At 33.2% G+C, this 24,950-nt stretch overlaps 1 protein-coding gene across 2 annotated transcripts in view; it reads left to right on the forward strand.

The window, feature by feature from the left end:
• LOC126811771 (neuron navigator 2) overlaps window positions 1-24,950 on the forward strand; it is a 341,849-nt gene that overhangs the window by 230,598 nt on the left and 86,301 nt on the right. The window contains exons 1-2 of one of the 2 annotated variants that reach the window (XM_056098694.1): window positions 3,508-3,668; window positions 7,842-10,179. In XM_056098694.1, coding sequence (XP_055954669.1) covers window positions 3,620-3,668; window positions 7,842-10,179 — 2,387 coding nt within the window. In that variant the 5' untranslated portion in view covers window positions 3,508-3,619. Of the gene's footprint in view, window positions 1-3,507; window positions 3,669-7,841; window positions 10,180-24,950 lie in introns of those variants that run through there. The other variant, XM_056098693.1, reaches the window with a different exon arrangement.

The raw sequence follows: 24,950 nt of genomic DNA on the forward strand, positions 1-24,950 counted from the left end.
CATAGATCTTAATGTCTGCTTCCACTGAAGATTATATCACAGACAAATACCTTATATACTGTCATCTTATTTGTTTAATAATCAGGTCAATATGTTATAATAGAGAAGTAGATTTCTGTGTTAATCCTGATAAAGTAGCAGAAGTCATAGAACTGTGTCAGATATTATCATCTGGTCACATCTGTCATTTAGATAATCTGACTACATTGTTCACTTTAAAAGCTGACATAGGTCTCTAAATAAAGTGGATTCCTTTGTTACACATATAACATTATTCAGAATATTTATCAATGTTAAATTAATCAAATGTTTAGAAAAAGAGACCGATAACTGCATAAATCTATGATAATTTTAGCACTTTTAAGACCATATGACAATCTGCTGTCAGATATGTTTGTCCACTGCCTGTATCTTTAAATATCGTTAACATTGTCATCTCTGCACCCATGGATATTAGCTTAGACCTGTTTTGTAAGTGGTTAAAATACTACATGTTTATAGTTCTTAAATAAGTTCTAGATAATCTGGCCACATTGTCCACATTTTAGGAAATGCGTTAGGGATGGTGATTTTGTTTATCAAAGATGGTTCCTTTGGATACACATGACATTATTCACAATATAATTTCATGGAATAAGAGTTTACTGATAATTGTATTTTATAAAATTGTGTACTGTGTGGTTTAATTTTGACCGTCTCATGAGCGTAAAAATTAAAAATTTACCCTACAATATTTGTGTGAGTTCAACCTTCCCTTTAACACAATACCCTGTCTGTCAGCAGATTATAGCCTAATTTGATGATGATGGCCTGTAGAGATAGGATTCATCAGACCATCTTTTAAAGAATTAGGAAGATTTACTGAGGACAAGATAAATCTACAATCAATCCTATGGTCATTCTATACGGTCATTATAATCTGAGATCAGGCTAATTCAGGTAAAAGATTAGCTACGATCAGGGGCGAATGCAGGATATTTGGTTAGTGGGGGAGTGGAAATGTCTCTCTTCTGAGGACATTTTCAAAAATATATGTCAATGGCGGATTGTGGCACATAACTGGACTTGAATATAACATCGAATCTTACCATCATCACCCCGAAAAAAACCTCCAATTTAGTTGTTTCATAGAAAAAGAATATTAAATAAGTGAATTTTTTGTATTGTTCATTAAGTACTCCCACCTGGATCTGTCGCCAGCAATACATCATAGCTTTAATCATATATTTTATAGTTTACCGCTTCCAATGTGTATGGAACAATAAAAAAAAATACCTATTAAATATTATGATTGATGGCATAGTAGAATTTATTTGGTTTATTTTCATTCCAATGTTGAGTAAGATAAAGCGCTACCATATAAGAAAAAATTCCTAAAAATGTCTATAAAACATTCATTACATTGCAATGAAATTTACTTTTATGCTTAAAAATGTCAAACACATTTTAATTTACATGACATTTATTGGTATAGATGTTTTCGGGTGTAAGGAGAATTGAGATTTGAAAGTACTGAATTCTAAGCTCTTTAAATATTTAGTAAGTTTTTAAAGTGAAGGATCCAGACAAAGAAAGGTGTAACATTGCACTTAATGACTTAATTGATTTATCAGGTACTGGATAATGTGGTCTATGTTTATAATTTGTGATTAACCAGGTTTTATCTATATATTTGTCTATGTACAGATAGTTTGAATGTTATATTAAACAGACAGGTGTTACAGCCACATGTGTTTTGGATAAGTTTTACCTGAACGTGGAATGACAAGTTGTAGAATATAGGATAATTGGATATGTTTTACCTGCACAGAATGACAATCTGTTGAATAATATAGGATAATATACCGTACATACTTAAATATCCTATATAAAGTTTATTAACTTTCAGAAAGAGATAATAGTGATATGGATATATTTTATGATGACATTTTAAGCAGAGTTGTGCATTCTTGTGACTCTAATAGTTGATGCAATATTTTAAAACATTGTGGAAGCAACCTTTAATGCTCATCGGAATTAATGGTTATAAATTCCAGTACAAGTTATGTGGATCAAACATTTTGATGTCCAATTAGTAGACATAATTGAATAGTTAACTGCAAGTCAAAATTTGGTTAATTGTTTGTTGTATAAAAAATGAAAATAAAAACTATCCAATTTTAAGACATAAATTGAATATACTTAACTGTAAATTAAGATTTATTTAATTATTTTTAAAAAAAAATAACGTTTTTTTCCCTTTTTAACGGAAATGCATTTGTTGAAGAAAATAATCAAGAGGATTTGTTAAGTGTTCTTTGTATACTTTTAAAAAAGGAAATATGATAGCGTCACTTAATGAGAAAATATGACTATAACCTGAAGGCTAGTTGTGATATACCAACTGTCAACAGTATATCAACTATAGACTAATATATATACTATAAGTAGATTATATATATAGACCATGCTCAGTATCTTTGGTAACATTGACAGTGGTAGGATCATCTGAAAAAAAAACTTCAATTCAATTTGAATGTGTAGCAGTGAAAATATATTTAGTGTTAATGGTGATATTGATAACAGTGTGGTGTCCATAGTATCTTTATTTGAATAGAATACATATAATTTAATTGAAAGAATGTTTTAATTTTTTAATTAAATGCGCAGAATAACATAAACAGGATATTGAAGGTTCTAAGGATATTTCAATTTGACTGCATTTCTTTTAGTAGTTTCTTGCATCGGAATTTTTTTTATTTGAAACTTTTCAAGTGTATCGGAAATATTACATACGCTGTCTTGAAGTGTCTCAAGTGTAGCCCAAGTGTGACATATGAACTATGACTAAAGGACGTAAGTTTACTTGTTAGGTTTTATCCAATGACAAGTTGTCTTAGTTTTAGTAGAAATAATGGACTACAGCCACTGACAACATTGTGTCACATCGTGTAGAATAAATACTTCATTTTAATATTTATGGATAGGGTGAGTTCCGTAATCGGACTTGTTTTTTCAATAACATTTTAGATGAGAAATGGAAATATTTGTATAACGTGACAGCTTGAAAAAGTCTACTTCTTTGCGAATTTGAGTGTAAAAGCACATCATTTATCTTTTTTAAACTGTTGGTGTACATTAAAACAGAACTGTCTATATCCACAGTTCGTATACCTCGTATATTGAGGAACTTTCTACGTATTCATTGGATATAAGCATTGTTATTATTCAAATTTATAGACACGCTCTTTGAGACACTTAAGATAATTATAACAAAAGACAATGATTTAGTATATAGAAAAAACAGAATAAGTTGATTGTTTGTTAAAATATTATGCGTGATACTTTTGTGTTTATTCAATGAAATGTTACAGTACAAGAGCCTCGACAGAAAAGAACAGTGTGTGTGCTCTTTATGCAATATCTAATGTCTCGTGAACACCTGGCTATTTGAAATATTCAGTTTGACAAAGGTGATGCAGTTATTCTTTGATTTGGATCTTTGTGTGTGTAACTTTCATGTTGATATAGAGTAGAGAGTTTTCACAAATATTTAGATGTCTGAAAGCATGAAATTCAGCGACAAGGTGTTCTGATCTATGGTCTTAATCAAGTTTTTATCAGATTTTAATTTGAATTAATGGGAAAAAATATAAGAATGGTTTCTCCGGCACAAAGACGTCCACAAGGTAAAGTTGGTTATCTTCTTTCTTTACTTAAAGCCGCTGTTTGCATTTTTTGGACCATATATTATTTTTCACAGATTAATTCTCGCGAACAATGTAATCAAATTGATTATTAAATATTTAATTAAGAAGGTAATTTTCCGGTTTGGATTGATTTGGATTAAAATGAAGCAGCCCACCAAAAGATTTTACTGTTAGGTGATGTTGGCTTGTTTATATCTTTTGCAAAGGATAAAGAATGTTGCAAAATGTTCAGACCGTCATATCTTTGTAAATACTAAATAGAATTGAACCTTTGTTGGACTGATATTACTATTAGAGATTTAACTTACACAATATTGTAGTTGGCAAGGTATTCTAAATCACAGAGGGTCTGGCAAGGAACAACATATAGTTGTTTGGATGGTATGAAAAAAAAAAAAAGATCCCATGTACACATTGACATGCAAGTAAAAGGTCCCTTGTTAGTTGGCAAAATTTTCTTCATGGCACACTGTATGGCATATGCCAGTCTTCATTAGCCCAGTTCGGAGCAGAACGGAAGGACGTTAAACCCCATTTCATTTCATGTCATTTCATTTTGTATTCCAAATCCCGCAAATGATGAGCAGTGGCTTCAAGCTAGAATAAAATAAAGTTTGTTGTTCTCTTTCTTTAATATTTTCAAACTCACAAATAAGATAGTCTCGAGACAAGGTAAAGAATATCTTTTCAAGTTTACAATTAAACTTAAAATTGTTGAACTGACATGAAGTTGATGTGAATGCTTAGTTCTCATTAAGTTTAACTGTTGTGGAATATGGGTAGTTGATTATACAGTCATTGTTATGTAAATTATACCGTGATGTACATGTAATAGCATATATATTATATTTGTCTTTGTAAGGAGCAGCTTGAAACTGAATTAGAAAATAATTAATTGGATAATTGCTTAAATGAAATTGGATAATGAAATGAAATAAGTGTGCTATGAGAGAAATTTTGACCTGACAGCAGAACTAGATTATAGTGTACACTAGATCAAGGTTTTTTGTACTATCTGAACCGACTAGCACTGTCCTTACCAGAACCATTGTCTTGCACCGGAAAAGGAAAATCATATCTCCGCAAAGCCATCACCCCCCACCCCTTCTTGTTTTCAGCACCTAATGCTTATTTCATCATAATTTCAAAATTTTTGAAAATGGTTCTTTGGAGAATTAGGATAGTTTATTGTTTCTTCTCAATGTAAACGGTTAAACCGTTACATATTATAAACATAACATATTACAAATAAATGACAGATTTTAGCTGTTGGCTACGATGGCTCGTAAACATAACCACTTTCGTGATTACGATTGATCTACCTTGAAGATCAAAGAAAACTTTGATACGTTTTATAAGAAAAATTACCTTTAGGCTGCTTGTTTTATGCAAACATTAAGTGATTATGGTACATATTTTCTAAAAATGTATGACATAAAAAAATGTATATGTGGTTATTCGCTATAAGTTTACGACATATAATGTTTTAATGATCAGTGTATGACTCTATTAATTATTATCATACGTTATGATTAACTTTATCACTTTCACCTGGGGCTAATTAATCTTTTGATCTTTCTTAACGAACAGGTAAATGTGTGTGGTAATAATAAATATATTCAAAATAAGAAAATAAAAATCAAATTAACTCTGCATATATTATTTGATTTCTTATATAACTGGCGTCATGTTGTCGATAGAAAAAAACTTCTCAATTATGATATAGCATTTTGTTATTGGGTGTAATGGGCTTAATAAATAAATTGACTAAATAGCTTATGATATGAACCTCCCGATAAGGAGTAGGGTCTCCTGTGCCCAATCTCTGTGTGTCCTACTGTTTCCTCCCACTGCTAAAGACCCCTATGTGCAAGCATATGTTACCATATGTTAGTTTCGAAATGACATAGCTTAGGTTGAGTGGACGTTAACAGGTCTTCAAAAATTTGAAGTTTTGGTGATTTGTGCAGACCACCTTGACTGAGGTCTTATTGGTAGGGGAGTGGTCATATCACTTTCATTTAAGAGACTAGATATTTTCATGGATTAGGATAAGTCATCCGATTAAGGATCAGATATTAAAATCAAGGATCATGTTTCTTTTCCAATCTGGTAATACCCAGTTTGTTTATTTCTCATATGAGAAGAAAAGAATTAAACATATCAAATACCAATGGGTCGTATCAGCTTCCCAGTAAACCCTCTTCAGATGAGGTTAATAGTTTCACCTGTTAACAAGATTTTTTTACCTGGTTAATATCAGGTGTGGATTACTTAAGGTGTGCATATGGGCCACCTGCATGTAGAGCTGAGAGAGAGACCATTTCCACACCTCACTCCCCAACCCTCAGTTCTGAATTTTTAAATTTTAATGATACATGTGTATCATGTAAGATTTAAATACCAAAGTTCAGGGAACACACAGAAATTATTACTGGATGAAAGTTTTCATGAAATATTTTTTGTTTAGAAATTATTTTAAAAAAATGCAACTAGAAAATATTGAATTAGTTCTCAGATTTTTATCTTAGTCTATAATAGACAAATCGAACCTGGTGTCCATTAAACTTCTCAATAAATTTTGACAGCAAACAAGAAAAATATGAAATAAAAAACAGCCAGACTTTGTAATTGTATGTAAGTGTTAAGAAAAAATAAATAATGTATGATCCTATGGCTAGTTCTATAGTAGCAATAGTTTGGTTAGCATATAGGGAGCGATACAACTTATTGTTGTTACTGTAATATGGGCGTGGAGGGAGCTTCAAATTATATGTAAAGAATTTAGAAATTTGATGATCCTTTGACCAGTTCTGTAGTAACAATATTTTGATATTTGAATGTTAATTTATAGAAACTAGATACTGTTTATATATGTAGTAAAGTATATTATGTAAATATTTGACTAGGTATATAAAGTAATATATTAAAACAGGTGTAAATTGATACAATGTATATCTAATAGTATTGTAATTCATACCTGCTGTACCATGTAAACAGGTGAAAGTTAGCACGAACAGCAGAACTATGGCATGCTCTTATTTCGAATTCCACAGGTTTTTTACGTGCACATCAAGGTGTACGTGGGAACCTCAGTTTATCGTACCTTCCGAATGACTAAACAACGTCTTTGCCAATACGGATGATAAAAAGTAGCTTATTTAGGATGACATCTAAAAACTCCTCTAAAATATGCCAAACCCTGCCTCCCCAGACCCTGCTGTGACCCGGGGTTTCAGATTTCTTAAAATATATCCTGCTTGTAATAAACTAAAGTGTAAGGAAATGGTGTTGTTTGATACTAGATCTTTAAACAGATTGTTATCACTGTCTTTAACATGATATTCTTATTTACTAATACTATTATACTTTATATAGAATAACATGTAGGCAGTGTGTCTATTTCTAAACAGATATCTTGGTCAAATAGCATTAATGAGTTGAAGAAATTAGGTTAGCCATTAATACAGGAATTGAAACATAACCTACCTTTTTAAAAAAGAATCTTTGTCTCAGAGTGACTACATTGAAATTTCAAGTGGTAGATTGGACTATCTTTTATAGTGTTTGTATTTTCCCTCTATTGTTTCGGGGTGGGGGTGGTCGAGTGGTCTAGCATATGTGCCTTAAATATGAAGTCTGTCCCTCAGTCAAATGGTGTGGGTTTGATGCCAAACTTGTACGTGACAAGGAGTAGAGTTGCCTGCCAAACCTCATGTTAGTCCCAAATGACCCAGTTTGTGTTGAGTGGACATTAAAATCTCTCTCTCTCTTGTTGAATTAATTTATTTAAAAATCAGGACTAATATATATAGTTAACATATAGTTAAGAATGTCTAGTAAACTGAGTTGGTTGTTGATATTGTATAACATGTAACTACAGTGTAAAATATGACACCTTAATCTCTTGTATTGTTCTTGTCATTGTCTGCTTGTAGTCGTAAATTATCTTAAACTCCTGGGTCCTAAGACAAAAGATGACTCAGTGGTTTTCTTGAACAGAGACTAAGGTACTTCTCATTTCAGATATAAAATTCTGGTACAGTCTCCTAGACAATGGTGTTCACTTCAATAATTATCTTAAAATTTGTTGTTGTCATCATTCTAATCCACTCAGAAATTTAATTTTCCCCATTGTCTTTATCTTTTCAGGTAATTCCAAGAACAATAACACCCGTGCCACATCACCGGGCCATCAGCATAGTGGTATTCCTACACCAGGTGGTAAAGCAATCCCGACAGCTCGCAGCCAATCGGCAGCTGAGAAACAAATCAACAGAACTAGCGCTAGCTCGACTAGTTCAACTTCCTCTACCAAAAGTAACCCAGCCAAGCCACCGAATAAAAACTCTATGTTGGACAAATTCAAATTTTTCAACTCCAAGGAGAAGGACAAGAAAGGGGGAGCTGTAAAAGGCTCATCCAAGAATAGCACTGCTACTAGTGCCAATAGTTCAAGGAGCGACACTGATTCTGGAAGAGATACAAAATCTTCTACTAGCCCAAGGAGCTCCATAGAGGCTGGTGCTAGTAGTAGCAGCAACAATGGGGCATCTAGCCCCAAACTTCCAGCTAAGACTGGTAAAAAATCTCTGGTCCGTGCCTTTAGCACAAAGCGCGAAACTCCAAAGACCCTAACACCAGAAGATACTAATAAAAGACCTAATGCACCTTCTCCTGCAACAACACAACCGAGGACTCCATCTCCAAATACCAATATCCCAGTCCCAGGTGCTCCTCCTCCTATACCAAAAACATCACCACCCCCGAGTAGAAAAACAACGTCCAAATCTGATAAATCAGAAAAATCAGATAAATCTGATAAATCTTCCAAAGGAGGAACTTTGATTCCAAAGTCTGCTTCTTCATCAGGAAAATCTAAATCTGCTGCATCAACACCAACTTCCTCAGGAGGATCCCAGATCCCTCCGCCTAACTTCAGCATGCCGAAGTCATCCAAGTCAAGTAAATCAAGTAAAGAAGAAAAGAGTAAAAGCTCTCTAAATGGGAAAGAACATAATAAGGCCTTATTTTCATCCTTGCCTGGTGTTAACGCACATAAAACATTAGCCAATAAATCATCTAGTGGTGTGTCAAGTCCTGCTTCAACGCCTGATGGAAATGGTGGGATGTTGTCGCATTCGAACTCGAATCACTCTGGTATCCATCATGCATCTAAGTCATCTCAGGAATACAGCAGCAATGTCATCCCTGCTCATCAATCGCGTGTTCAGGCTCAGGATAACACATATTACCGTGCTGTAGAACATAGTGCTACAATCGCTAACCCACACTCTAATGCACACGCCCCTACAGACCACATGAACATGCATAATATGGTCTCGAAATCATCCAGGACTCCAAAGAGTCAAATCGTTATTCCCAGTGCTCGTCATGGTGGTAATTCCATGACTCAAACTGTTAACATAGTAAAACCGACTTGTACGATGGCTCCATCGCGATCAGTAGCAAAAGCCGATGGAAATACTCAGACAAACTTGTCAGTCATTCAAAAAACCATGGCATCATCAAAATATGCAGCTGCAAAAGAAAATAGCAATCATAGTGTTCATTCTGAAGGGAATTATTCTAAACCTCACGATTCTCTGTTTTCGAACAGAGTTGCAAGTCCTGTTACTCCTCAGATGCAGAGCCCTGTAATAAATGAACGCGATGAAAATTCACAAAATATGTCACTGTCCTCTGTTTTATCTTCAAGTCAATCATCAAGTGCATCAACTAGTGTCTCGTCAAATGACAGTGTTGTTCACAAACCTGGTATGGAATCTAGTGCTTATGATCGTTTATATTCAAGTTCTTCAAACTCTCCAAGGTTGGGGGTCAAAATGTTAGGCAAACCCGCAAATAACGTGGCCATTGTGCAACCACGACATGGTGAAAAGATCGAAACAACATTTGATAGGGAAGTACGAACTGAAACAGTGAATAAACCCTCTTCTGGAAAGGAAACAACATTTTCAGAAAAAAGTACGACTTTTGTTGACGATTGCGGTGAAACTATGGATATAAAACCAATGCCCCCAATCATGAGAGCACTGCCTTATGGGTATTTCCGTGGATACACAGGGTATACTGGATTATCGTCCAGTCGCAATTTTCACATTCCCGGTATCTCTGTACCTCCAACCCAAGCAATGTATGCAAGCAGCACGAGTCGGCTTGGAGTCAACAGACCCATTCTGGAACATGGTAAATTTTATTCAGGACAAATCAAGAGATCTGGATCTAATTGTCCAAGTGTGAACGATCCAGATTATGCTTCGGACGTGGATAATTATGATTATGTTTCTGGCTATATGTCAGACGGTGATATATTGAAAAACAACCGAGTGGATGATTGGTCAAGTGGTTACATGAGTGAAGGTGGTGCGTCCTTGTACGCCAGACGTCTGCAGCAGAGATTCCGAGAAGGAATGCAAGCAGTAAAAGAATGTATGCAGAAGTCCAGTGGTGTCATTGATGATGATAGGTAAGTCATTTATATTTTTATTCTGTACACTTCCCATGAGCCTTGTCACAGATATATTTTAGTTAAGACACTTTATAGATCTTTTTCCTAGTTCTTAGAAAATACAAACTTTTTCTTTCCACATTCGTATGTCCCTAAATTTACTTCTGAATGGTTTAATATTTTTAGAACTGAAACTTTCAGCTGTTAGAAGGCACTGAGAAGTTACTTTTACTATATGAAATATTTGGAGCTCTGAATAAACTTGTTGGTCTGTTTTCCGTTCATTCATTAAACTAAAATGTTTCATATTACATTAACACAGGGATGCTGTTTGAAAATTTTACTTGTCAGACATTTTTACCGACGAATAAAGGAACATAAACTCTTCCTGTCATTCAGTTAGATGGGTTGAGAACACTATTTATATTTCCATTTCAACAGAATAATTTAATTCATACTGATACATTAAAAAAAAAACTACAATAGGTTTCTTCTCTAAAATTTATTAAGGGGGAATAACTCTGTTTATCATAACAACTAGGAAACCTGGTCAGAAGGAATTTTCTAAGATGTTAATGTTTATGTAAATTATAATAATAAACATTAAAGCTTTAAAAGACATCATTTGACCATATTTGGTTGAAACAAAGACTCAATTTTCAGTAGAAACTTGCTTCTGTAAATCATAACTACTTGCATTACATTACAAATGTGGTGTTAAATTATTTTAAGAAACAGTCATTTTAATATTTTAAAGATAAAATTATATGTACTAATATTTTCAGTTTCAAGTAAAAAAAAAGAAATTCTGAAAAGATAAAAAAAAATGCAGTTTTTCTTACATTCTACCATTATTGACAAAATATTTAAATATAATGATGTCAATAACCACTTCGAACGTTTCTCAAAAAGAAAAAATTCGGGTAACAATTAACTTTTTTGTCAAGTCTTTTTGACATACTAAAACCAGAAAAGGTGATGCATGAAATTTGGTACATTTGCTCAATTCAGATCACTTACGAACTCTTTGTAAAATATCATATGGAACATATTAGCAGCTTGATGACTAAAGGGAGATAACTTTTGATTTTTGTTCTGGATGGTTGCAGACCACTAATACTTTTCCCATAAATTTCAATGTCTATCAACGAAAATGGCCATGAGAAAGGGGAGAGAAAGAATTGCTATATGTACAAATCATTGGTACCGAGATGGTGAAATTCAATGGTTGTCTGCCTCCGGATAGCAACTTATTATGCTGACATGCTGAATTTCAATTTATTTAGAAAACTATTTCATTAAATATAAGACTATATATTTTTTCAAATATTTAATTAAGACTTTGTTGCTAATACACTGCAATACAATACAATATTTATAAGTTATTTGTCAGCTAGAACAGTAGATATTAATTTGTAAGACTTACAGAAAATATTAGATTACAAATTTTTATAAATATTGTATAATGTAACTTAAAGTCCTTTTGCGCCATTTGCATTTTTCACTAAAATATTAAATTTCTCATGGTTGAATCCACGCTGATATGTACTCAGATTGGTTACGTACCAATTGATTAAGAAAACAAATCGAAAAACCAACAGCAGCTGATAATGTCCTGGCTCGGATTCAGTCGGATTTAAAAAGGCCTATCAATAAATTTTTGCGAATAACAAAATGGTGACAGGCTTATTGCACAGTGAAATTTCAATTCCACATATCTTTGTAAATACTGAGTGGAATTGAGCCATTTTTGGACTGATATGCCTATTAGTAATTGTAGTTTGCAAGTGATTCTATAATGCTAAAACGACGTATTGGGACTTTAATCGGCACTGAAAAATGTTTTATAGTTGTGATAATCATTATATCAAGATTATATAATTTTGTAGGAGATTTAATAGAGGAATGAATTTTATTTAATTAAATTTGAAATATAATGTGACTTTTTACTTCAGTGAAGCCTGCATCTTATGACTCACATTTTATAAAAAAAATATTTAATTAAATGGAGTGTTTAGTTAGAATAAAATCTTATCTTAGCGGGTTAAAAGAGCGAATGATTTAATGAAATGAATACTAGATAAAACAGATTTTAATTTAAAACATGACAATTTCGTTTTTTATATTAAACTCTTATTGTTGTTTCCTTAAAGAATAAGACCTTCTTGCCTTAACATTGATTAATGTAAAAGTAATTTAGGAGAGATGTGTTTGGAGGAGATAATAGGGCTCAGAGATTATGACAGGATGGTAATATGTTTTTGCAGCATGCCGAGTATAATAGAATTAGGAAATTATAAGCTCACCTAGATGGCTATGGCCTTCTATTTGATGAATCATAAAGATAACATTATTTAATTCGTTGCAACAGCATCGTGTCCCAACATCCCAATCGTGAGTCATAAACCAGCACACCTTTAATTATCCATTCTACATCTAACTCTTTGACATCATCTCTTTAAAGAGCTACTACTTGTACTTTTGTCTTGATTTGCCATTGAATTTGTTCAGAAATTATCTCTTTTATAATAACACATGTCTATACTGCACAACTGCCACAAATATGCTTATGTGCTCTTTACAAAGACGATTTGGGGGTTAAAAAAAAGAAATGATTACCACGAACATTCTTCTGTTATGATTTCCATATAACCATATAATAACAAAGATGTTTTATAGTCTGTTAATTGGATAACTATAAAAACTGTGGAGATAAATACATGTTATTCTAAATAACCTACATAGCGTGCATGTATAGAGAATTCTTACATTAGCACAAGAATTTAACATTTCTACTAACAAGAGTAAACAAATTTGTATTGCTTCTCCTAGTTACCTGTTTCTTATAAAAATCAGTAATAGTTCCATCTTATAAAAAAACTAATTCCATTTATCTTCTTGATATTTTGTGATGTAAATAAATCTCACACGGCCTGCTGTGAATATAATGGAGAAGTTCCAACAACACAGTTATTTATTCACATGGTTTCTTTATATTGTATATACTATATCTAAATAACAGTCTTACCTAACTACAACTCATTTCATGGTCATAAAAAAAGATCAGCGTTTCAAATTGGTGTTTATGCATTTCTTGTTAAGAATAGATTGCAGTAATAAAAAAAAGATTTTCGTTTATGGTGGAAAATTGAAATTTAAAATAGTTGTGGAAGATGTACTTTGGGAGCGGGGGATTACTTAGCAGGGAAGGGCTTCTGTATCATCAGAGTGACAAATTGTGCTGTATTATGGTCTAAATTCCCTTCAACAATTTTTTATGGATTAAATTTGGTATATCTTCTTTAAAAATTCTTCAACATTAATTATGTAATGTTTTGAAGTAGAATGAAAATTGGGTGGAAGGACTTTGTATTTGAAATTGAAAGTTTTATTGCAATGAGGGCAGAAAAGAAAGGGTTTTAAATTGAAAGTTGTATTGAAGGAAGGCAGAAAAAAGGGTTTTGAATTGCAAGTTCTATTCCAATGAAGGTAGAAAAATAGTTCTTTAAATTGAAAATTTTATGGCCATTAGAAATACATTATCTTGTTTTAATACATGTGGTCTGTTTTCTTTCCCTGGATTCTGTTTGATATGACTGATATATATTAGAATAATGCTTTATCAAAGAGAACTTCTTTAATCTTTATATACTCCAGTGAAACAAAAATAGGCTGTAGGATATCTCGATATCGAAAAGATATACCACATAAAACAAAAAATACTTGAAAACGAACATAAAACATGCATGTACCTGCGCCACCGCAGCTGTACTTTAAGACAGTAGTTTATATTCTCTGATATTTCTGGAGATGGAATCTAGTTGACCTTTTGTGACCTTAGTATAAGATAAATAAGATGGGTGAGACGAGGAACATCTGGATTGTAGTAAGTAAAAGAACTGTTAAACCAATATACCACAGCAATATACCACGGTTTTCTTAGTAGAGTATCATGTTGATTACAGTCAGTGATATCTTAATCTAACAGGTAGGTTAAAACATTTGTGGTTTGATTTGTAATTATAGTTGATTATCTACAAATACCTGCATATTTATTGAAACCTTGTTTTTGGACAAATGTATTGCATCTATGTAGAGCAATTTGTCAGTGATATCTTGATCTTACAGGTAGGATAAAAACATTTGTAGTTTGATCTGTAATTATAGTTGATAAACTACAGGTAAATACCTGCATATTTATCGAAACTTTGTTTTTTGGACAAATGTTCTATTTCTATAGACATGTAGGTAGAGTAACTAGTTTATTACAATGTTGATTACAGCTAGTGAATTCTTAATCAAACATTTGTAGTTGGATTTGTAATTAAAGTCCATTAAGTACAGGTAAACGCCGGAATAATTATTGAAACTTTGGTTTTGGATAAATTTATTGCATAGGGGGTTGGGTGGGCTGCATGTGCCCTTTAGATCATAAGGTCTGTGATCTCATCTTATGTAATGAATAATACTGGAAAACCTTGATTTGACAGTTCAAAGATTTATATCTTAGTTACCTAATCTCAACAGTTAATTATTACAGCCATAGGTGATAGGCTAAAAATACCAGACCATTTTACTGAAACCTTCTAATGAGTTGGATATATATGATGGACTGTGATGTTTAATAGCAGCAAGAAATAGTTTAACAGTAAAGGTATTTAAGGCTGAATACATTATTGTTATAATGTATCAATGAAAGGTTTAAAAACAATCATTTGGTAATGTGAAGACAGGCATACAATATACAGTATTCTATGAGGGATATTTTGCCCGGACAGCAGCACTACAGCCTTCTCTGATATTGAATTCCAACTGCCAAGGGATGTTTGATGTGCATGCCAATGTGTACATGGGAAATCATTCTTTCGTCACTTCTGAACGATTATACATTGTCCATTCTCGTGCACCACTAACAATTAAGAGGGTATAATGCTGGAAATTTCTTGGCCAACACCGTGAGTGAAATCGAGAACTCCAGTTTAGCGAGCTATGTCTTACTCATTGGCCCACCATGGCTCCCATCATTTGGTTGTACACAGGGTACAATTGTATAGATACACAATTACTGAAATTATTGTGCATTTATAATATTGTACCTTGTTTTAATATGTTCAAGTACTAAATGCCTATCACATGTAATTAATCTTATATATACATCAGTGCATCTAACCAGAAGATGTTGTTCCAGAAAGTTTCTCAAGATTTTCCAGACATCTTTTCCCTTGTCACTAGTGCATGATGGAGTGTGTTGCAGGGAAAAGCAGGTACTTGCTGGAATGGGACAAAAAACGAAGGTCCACCTATATACTCATTGGGGTTCATGTAAAAGAACTCTTGACAGTTGGAATTGGATGAAACGCTCATGTCTGGGCAAAGTTTCTGTCATAGGTTTTCCAGTGTCACTGGTGTATGATGGAGTGTGTTGCATGGAAAAGCAGGTAGCTGATGTCCTGGCAAAGTCTCTCTCATAACACACTGCATTTTGTTTGCTTTATTCATTTCCTTAAGTGCATTTTAGCATAATTACCATGTCTTTACATATGTCTGTGGATAGAATTTCTGGAGAGTTAATTCTAGATACAATACCAGACTATATGAAACCATACTTAATTAATACAATTACTTATTTCTGTTAGATTTGGAGTGTTGTTAATCCATATACAAGTCTGTTCTCTTATAGGATATCAATAACAAGTAAATTGTTGATTTCATATTAATTGATTTTGTAAGCCATTAGACTCCATTACAAACCTCATTAACGCACCTATCACTATTAATATACACAACTTGGATTCTTTCCAGACAGGTTCACAAACTTGTAATGGTGTTTGGTTTTAGAAAATTCATCATGTAACTGAAAGGTGTTTAGAAATGTTTAGAATTAAGAAATTATTTTGTAGAATTTTTAGTATAATATGCAAACTCAAAAAACTCAGAAACCAGTCAAACCCTTTAGATTAGGCAACTCTTCTTCTTGTTGTACACTTATTATAGAACCAAACTGTACAGCATTAAAAAGAGATCTAAATTCCAGAGCTACAATTGAAAGAACTTTAGCTGAGTGACGTTGGGGGCATCAAAAAGAGTTTGAGCAGTAAGAAACACCTCTTTGTTCCTAAAATCGAGCATGTCACCTCAAGTTCCACTAAAAGAGTAATATAAACTTTTAGACCAGGCACAATAAACAGTCCAAAAATGATTAAAATCTGAACACTAAAATGTTTATTTATTCCATCTTTATTATCTTAGATTTGTCAGTGAACAACTGAATGATAACTTAGTTCTACCAATGCAAATCCAGCTAGCATGGGGTTATTGTTTTGATAGTCTGGTTCTCAATTTTACTATCTAAAAAACACTTTTCAGCACTTATCTTTGTGAAGATGAAAACAACAATTCTCTCTTGACTCTAATGAACCGAGCTCCCTCCTTCCATCTGCACTGTTGGTCTTTGATCATTTTTTGTGCACGTTGCAAAACAGATGAATTCGATCTGAGCTTAATGCTTGCTTCTCTTAAACACTGAAATATTTATAGAATAAGCAAACAACATCGAGTATAAATAGACATCCTCTCTTTTATTTCATTATAAGCCTTTTGTTAGATATTAATCATCTCATCACCTAGCGGAAGTTTTATTCCAGTCTATCGATTAAATTTAATAATTTAAAGTTTTTCTTTATTTAATTATTAATCATGATTAGGTTAGTCATATTTGGTCAAATTATCAACATTGTTTGAAGCTATTGATCTTTTTACCAGGTTGAATGAATCCACAGAGCTGCAGTGGCTCAATGAGTAAGGCGCTGGCTCGCTAACCTGGAGGTCCTGGTTTTCGATCCCTGTGTTGGGCGAGAGAGTGGTGTGGGATTGTCCACCATGGTTTCCCCTTTTCAGTGTTGCAGGACAGAGGACCTGGCAAGGAACAGTGTCTAGTTGTTTGGATGGGATGGAAAACCAAGGTCCTGTGTATGCCTTGGCGCGCACTTAAAAGAATCATTGATAGTTGAAATTCAATATCTGTCTGGGACGAATTTCCCTCATAGCACACTGCATGGTGTACATTTATGTCTGTCTTCATTAGCTTGGTTGACTCAGAAAAGTAGGATGTTAAACCCAGTTTAATCCATTCATTCATTCATTCATAGAATGAATCCAATAGTGTGCAGATGTTTGATGATGCCCAGGCCCTACTCATTGAGCATATGTGCCCATGACTCAAGCATATGGCCTAATGTAGTGAGAAATAAACTTCGTATTCAAATTAAGTAGGGCAGCTTGCGCAATAAAGTTAAAAGCAACAATTTAAAATTTTTATTTTACTCTTAGATTGGATGCTTCTATTAAAGATGCCCTGCACCCCCACCCCACCTTCTCTCTTCACGCCACTGAATGAATCGGATCAATGAATAAAAATATTAATTGCTGTAATTAATTAAAGAGAGCTCAGAAATAAGTTGTACAAGATGTTTCTATAAGCAGTATGTAAGCTCTCTAACCAATTAAGTTAATCTGTGTATTTATATCTAACAGGTACCCTTGTTTTCATTGGATAATCTATGTATATTATTGATCGCAGTATGAGTCAGAGTCTGATCCGAGTCATTCTATCTGTCTTAGTTATACATCATAAACTCCATTACTCTACGCCACCATACTGGTTGTATATAAACCATGACGTAAGATTCTTATTGGAACCAAGTTCAACGTTTTTCTAATCTCTCTGCAGCTTGATTTATTCAATTGCGTCAGATAATGACAAGTTGCATATTGTCTGTTTCAAAGAATTCATGCCCAGTGTTACATTTCTTTTTAAATTCAATATAGCAGAAGTAAGCATTTATTCCTTTGGGATTTGCATGGACAAGTAGTCTGATTTGTTTTTAATGTCATGTCCCACAGTTGTACATTATAAACAGATAGGTCACTGGTTATCCATGTGGGTTCTACTGGCTTCCAACCCACTCCACCCCTCCAAATGACTAAAAGAGCCATCTATGAGCTGTGTAAGCAAATAAAGATTTGTCAAAAGACCTAGATATGCTGTGTAGACATTTATCTTTTTTTTATTTACTTTATCCCAACCTCATGGATTTTCTCCAAGTTCTCTCTCTCTCTATCTCTCTCTCTCTCTCACACACACACAGTGACCTGGGTCCAAATCCTTAATTGTATACATGCCTCCAAGAGTCAAGTTAGGGCCTAGTACTCAGAAATGTGAGACTCGAAGAAGACATTCTAAATATGTCAAAATAGATAAAATAAATAAATAAAGAAAGGCAGCTCTTACAACAAAGTTAACAATGAAACTCTATGCAAAAATTGAATGCCCCCAGAAAGAGATCCACATGGCCTTTACTCCCCCCATGCGCTCCCTCTCTGGACGTCACTACTATCGTTCTTCGTGACTTACTTTGGTTATATGTCATCCCAGAATAAAAATCAATTCACTTGCAGTTCAAGCTTTATTTCCAGTTATTTATAAAGAATGTGACTTTATTGTTTCTCTTATTTATCTTTTAATCAGTTGTGTATATTTATCGAAATACAAATGCTAAATTATACCACCAGTGCTAAGTGATTGTAGCATAATCGCTCATTCCATCTCGAGGTATTTCAGGTTAAACATTACAACTAAATGATTCCATTATTAGAAAATCAATATTGTTGACATCCCTTTGTGCCATAATGGACCAGCCTTCTGCAAGTGTCTGCTTAGGGAATCAGGAAAAGTTGGTCTTATTCACAACAAAGAATTGCAGAATTCAAATTTTGAAAATGTCTTTTAGTGCCATGTAGTCTGGTGACAGTCAGTTCTTTCTTGTGTAAATTTTAGAAGCAATTTATTTGAATAATTTGTAACTACGATAAATTTGTTGTGCGTGTTTTACGGCTGTATGGATACAATCTACTTAGGTTTAATGTGTTGACTCTTTTTTTTTTTTATTACGAGAGATTTTAATTAATTCTACATGGGATCTGGTTGGAATTGGAGCATGGTTGATGATAGAATTGTCAATTAAGGATGCAGAAGTAATTCCCGGAAATATTCCTGCAAATGAGAGTAGTACAGGAATGTCATAATCCTATGGCTTTGATGACTCTTAAAGTGAATTAAGATCTACTGTGTAGCTGATGATGGTATTACATTTGGGAATTTAAAAGAAATAATGATGTGAATATTAGATCAGTATAAGTTTCAATTGATTGAGTTAAGGGAATATATAAAAAGTGTGTTTTTAGAGTTGGATGACATACTGATGAATTGGTATGGAATTTCAGATGAATGATTAAGTTTTGGATTGGTCTGTGTTGGTATGACAACTACTTCATCTTGTTACCTGTTCACATTGCAAAATATATTTGTATTCCATTGTAGGAAACGGTCAGTTTTGTTCTAATATGATGATTTAGATCATTTAGTGGTGTGGTTTTGATTCCCAGCTTGTACTTGACCAGGAGATGGGTTGTTTGTCCAACCCCGTGCCAGTTTCCTCATACTGCTAAAGAACCCTATGTGCAGGCGAATTAGTGAAATGAAATGACCTAGTTTGTGTCGAGTGGGTGCTAAACTCTTTAATTCTTTCTCTCTTTTTTATTATGTTGTGCTAAGCTGCATACATAAGGGTAGATTTAAAGGTTTTGGAGTAAATTTCAAATTTATTCCAGAAGCACAAAGAGAAAAGAAAAGCCTATTGAACATTGGTGGTAAAATGGATGTAAAATCAATTGACATAAGTTGAATTAAAAGAAAAAACTGTTAGGTCAATGCAGTTTTTGTTTTCCGTTGAGATTAATTAATTGTAAAAGAAAAAAATCAATATAAGGTACAAAAAACATATTTTTTCATGCTCTGTTTATTGATTCATCCTCCTGATTCGTTTTACTAGGTTTTGAAATTCTTGGTAATTTAGGATTCTGTGTACAGGTATACATCGTGTAGAAATACGAAAATACATGTGGTATCAGGTGTTCTAGAAAAATAAAGCATGTTCTGCCTTAGGCACAAGACTAATCACTATTGATTAAATTTTTATCTTAAGTTTTAATGGATGAAACGTGGGACCTCCAGGCTAGCAAGCCACCTCCCTACTGACTGAGCCACTGTAACTCTTATTGTAAGTTGCATATTTATCTTGATCGATACATTTATCATCATTGGTACTGATGTGTCCAGTCAGATTTCCCAAATATTATCCACAATTTATTGGAGTTCTGATCATTTACAATCATATCCTTTCATAGCTCCACTTGATAACCCTTCATTCTATATTGTCTGGGAAGTTGTTTCAACGAATATTTAGGAGCTGGCTTTGTGTGTTATTCTGTTTCTCCATGTTTCAGGGATTCAGTCTAGTGAATTTGATAGTGTTGGGATTTAGAATATTGATCGTAAATCTCGATCTGTATGTTAAAATGACATCATCTAATAAATCTGAGAGTCGTAATATCATAGGCTAGAGAAAATATTTACATTTATATCTGTCATGTTTTAACTCGCTTCTACTTTTAAATAATTGTCTAGTTACGTAAGTGCTTTAATGGCATAGCATTAATGGTTATTGGAGTGTTTGTTTCTATATTTGAAAGCATGATGTATTTTGAAATATTTAAACTATGTGATGTGCATTATCAAAGACATTATTGTTGAAAGGCCTAACTAACATCAACACCATTGTTACAAATTGTGTTCTAAATTATCTGCTACTGTTAATAAAATAACATTTTGATGGCTTCTATCATCACTAATATGAACAGAGAGAGAGAGAGAGAGAGAGATTAACGGCTACTTGACATTAACTAGGTCATTTGGGGACTAACAGATGGTTCAATTTTATTTAAATAATTTGCTTGCGCATATTGGGTCTTTAGCAGTTGGAGGAAATCGGAGGTGCCAGAGAAAACCCACAAGGTTTGACAGGCTACCCTACTCCGTGTCAAATACTAGCAAGAAATCAAAACCAATCAAATGGTTCTTTCCCATTACTGAAAACCCTTTTGCACACGAAGATTATTTAAATTAATTTGAACCAACTGTTAGTCCTGAAATTGCCACATCTCTCTCTCTCTCTCCTTAGACTATCTGTAGAGGATAAATATATCAAAAAGTAAACTTGGCACAAACAAAGATGACAAGATTAATAAGACATCATAATTTGATACTACTAATATCATTTCACATCGCTTAATTAAATCAGGCAATAATTATTCTTAGATGCTTCTTCTAACAAATTAAATAACATCTTGGACGATTGGAACCCAGACAAATTTCTTGGATGATTTTCTATACCAATAAATGTAAAGATGATAAGCATTCGTCTGTGATCATTTTACCACAGAAACAAATTCTTTTAACTCTACACTATTAATTCAATATAAGAACACTAAGGAATTTATTTGGTTTTCGAGAAAATAGGGAGGGGGGTCTTATTTGACCACAAAGCAGAATTTATCTTAGATAGTTTGATGATTATTTTTATGGAGGATTATTTTAAATGCTAGCACTTCTTAAGTAAATTCTGTTTGGTTTGTGTACAATCAATTAGATATTTGTGAGATTCTGTGGTGATTAGAAAAAATTAAAAGGGTGTGTAAAGATTAAAGAAGTTTATGTGTGCTTAACCTTTAGGGTAATAATTCCTAATCTAATTGGAATCCATGCTATTTGTTTTTTAAGGAATTGAGGTTTACATGGTTTTTTTTCTTGTAAAGGTTATAGGGTTCTATGTCAATTCATAAGACGATTGGGAAGATTTCTTAGCTAAGGTTTATGTATTTATTCCAAAGATTATAGGGGTCTAAACCATGGGGGATTGGGAAGATTCTAAAGGTAAATAGGGTGTTAAGTCAATATCTGTGTACACTGGATTTTTCCAAGGGCAGATTTGTTAGCTAAGGTTTAATATATATATTCCATGTGTACATTTGATAGCTAATTTTAATTTATATTCCAAAGGTAATAGATGTGTACATGGGAAGATTTGTTAGCTAGGATTTATAGTGTTTTTTAGGTTAGAAAATCTGTATTTGTGTGTATGGGTAAATTGGGAGTATTTGTTAGCTTATGTTTTTATAGTATTTTATAGTGATATTACAGTTCATGGGCGATTGGGTAGATGTGTTAGCTAAGCTTTAAATCTGTATACATCTGATGATTGGAAAGATTTGTTAACTAAAATAACATTCATTATTTATTCCAAATCTTTTCAGGTTTTACATGTAAGTCAATATCTATACATGGAAAGATTTGGTTAACCTATTTCTGATATCACAGTTCTGTTCCATTTAACGATTCTTGTTAGTGCTAGGAATATTATTATATGCCGTCATTATAAATATTTTGCAATGTGAACCTGAGTGAATTCATTTTAAAATGAATTTTCATCAGAAAGCTGTTAAATTTCAGATTAGTTTTGATGAAATCCTTTAATACATTAAAGCAGCAAATTTTCATTAGCTACAGATTCAGACGTGATATTAATAGAAATTGATGATGGTCTTCTATGAGAGAGATTAATACAAAAAAATCAAGGAGACTGACCTTCCAATGAGAGAGACTGTTAAGAAAAAAATGAATATAAAGTTTTTAAAAGGTTTGTAAGTGAAGGAGACAGAGACAATTGAGAGACAAGACAAAGTGAGTTACCAATAATGAGGTAAAGAAAGAGAGAGACAGATTAAAATTAAAAGGAAAAATGAATTTGCTGAAGGATTTAAACCTGAAAGATGACTTTGTTTAATGTCTGTGTAAAGTATTTTCTCTCCGTGTTCAGTATAATTTATGGATAAACATTGATTTTGTTTTACGTATTAAAGGAGGAAGTTGGCATTTAATAACAGATAATCATGTACATGTATTGTGCGTTATTTGATTGTGAGGTGATACGACATTAAATTTACATGTATGTCTGTCAGTTTTTGTCATGGAGAGATTTAATTTCAAATAATCTGATGCTTATCCAACAAATTTGACAATGTAACGTTTGGAACAAATGTGTAATGGAGATTTGATTTTGAAATAATTATTTGAAAATTATTGATTTGGTTGAAAGGAGGTTTCATAGTGAATGGATCAATTTAATTTCAAGTAAGCTTAAACCACTCGAAAGAAATTTGACAATGTAATATTTGGAACAGATATGTGATGGAGATTTGATTTTGAAAGAATATTTAAACATTATTGATTTATTGTGCATTTGAATAAGAAAACATTGTTTTCTACTAACTGGGGGATATAACAGAGTTTTGAGAAGTTCTAAATAAAGCAGCCATCATGAGGACTAACGGTGCATTCTTACGAAATAATTTTGATTCTAAAAGATATGGACATCGTCACAGAGGATCACCAAGGTAATGTAGATGGTATTTGAGAGATTGAAATGACTGTAATTCTTTTTTTCTAGGTTATGTCTCTAATAAGCTGTTAATATGTTGCCATGACAAGGCAACCTGTAATAGGACATTTTAAAAAGTCTTCAGACCTTTTGAGTATGGTGTTTACAATTAACCAACCGGTTGACGTTGTGGTTGATGAGACTCAATAAAGTAAAATGTCTGTAATTTTAAAAATGATCAGTACAAACATTATCATCCGTTCTACGTCAGCTTTGGTTTATTGCTGACTGGAATTGTACAGACTGTTAATTACAGAGTCTAAATGACGACTTATGTGGCATTTGAATTCGTAAAAGGTCTTGACCAGTCTGCTAACTTTAAGCAACCTTGAAAACAGCTATTAACTGATGTCTGGCAGCATTGGTTGGTCATTATTGTAATGGGTATTTCTTTGCTTCTCTACAATTAAGACCAAAGTTCTTGTCACCTGGAATTATATGCTCAGCAGATTTGGCTTGAGCACAGTCTGCTCCAATTGTCAATTGCATTGACAACAAAATACCTAGTTTAAGATAATTTGAATTTCTTATGGGCTGGATCAAATTACGGACTACAACTGGTGCACTTCTTATAAGCCATTCAGACCTCGATTAATTTAAACTGGTTTAGAAATGTTGGCTACCATTAAACCACTTAAAAATCCCAACTCTCTACTTTTCTTGGCTCTCTGAATGGGTCGACTTAAAATTTCCAGCTCCAGCTAGTTTTGAATGTGTTTAAATATTAGTGTCTGAACAGCCTGTAAAATAACACAAATAATTTTGGATTCTTCACCAAAATTCTGAAGATATTAGTCACAGCATTTGTTTGGTTGATGTTTTATCAGTTTGATCAAGATGTCAGCCATGTGTTGTGATTAATAGTAGAACAAGATGGTGTCTGGTAATAGCTGACCAGTAGCAAAAGATATGTTTATTGGTTATTTCTAGAGGGGGCACCTGTCAATTACCAGTCTGTAAACTATAGTTTATTTCTATCTCCGGTTCTACTGATACTATCTGGAGGGATGGGTGGCTGAGTGGTGTAGCACATGCACTTTAGATCATAAAGTCTCTCATTGAGTCAAGTGGTAGGGTTGCCTACCTAACCTTGTGGGTTTTCTCTGGATCCTTGTTTTACCTCCCACTGCTATAGACCCTCTCTCTCACTCTTTGCGTCTCTCTTTCTGAATGGTTTGTCTTGGATTTTAAAAATGAAGCCATAATCCCGAGTCTACAATCTTGTACACTCCTTTACACAACAAAAATAGGAATAAAACCACATTGAATTACTCTCTCTCTCTCCTCCTCCCCTCCCCTCTTTCTCTGACTCTCTCTATCTTTCTCTCTGATACTATCTTATGTATATAAAAACCAGTATACAACTGTAGTTTGTTTAGTAAATCTACAGATGTT

This window comes from Patella vulgata, chromosome 2 (assembly GCF_932274485.2).
Source record: "Patella vulgata chromosome 2, xgPatVulg1.2, whole genome shotgun sequence".
NCBI lineage: Eukaryota > Metazoa > Mollusca > Gastropoda > Patellidae > Patella > Patella vulgata.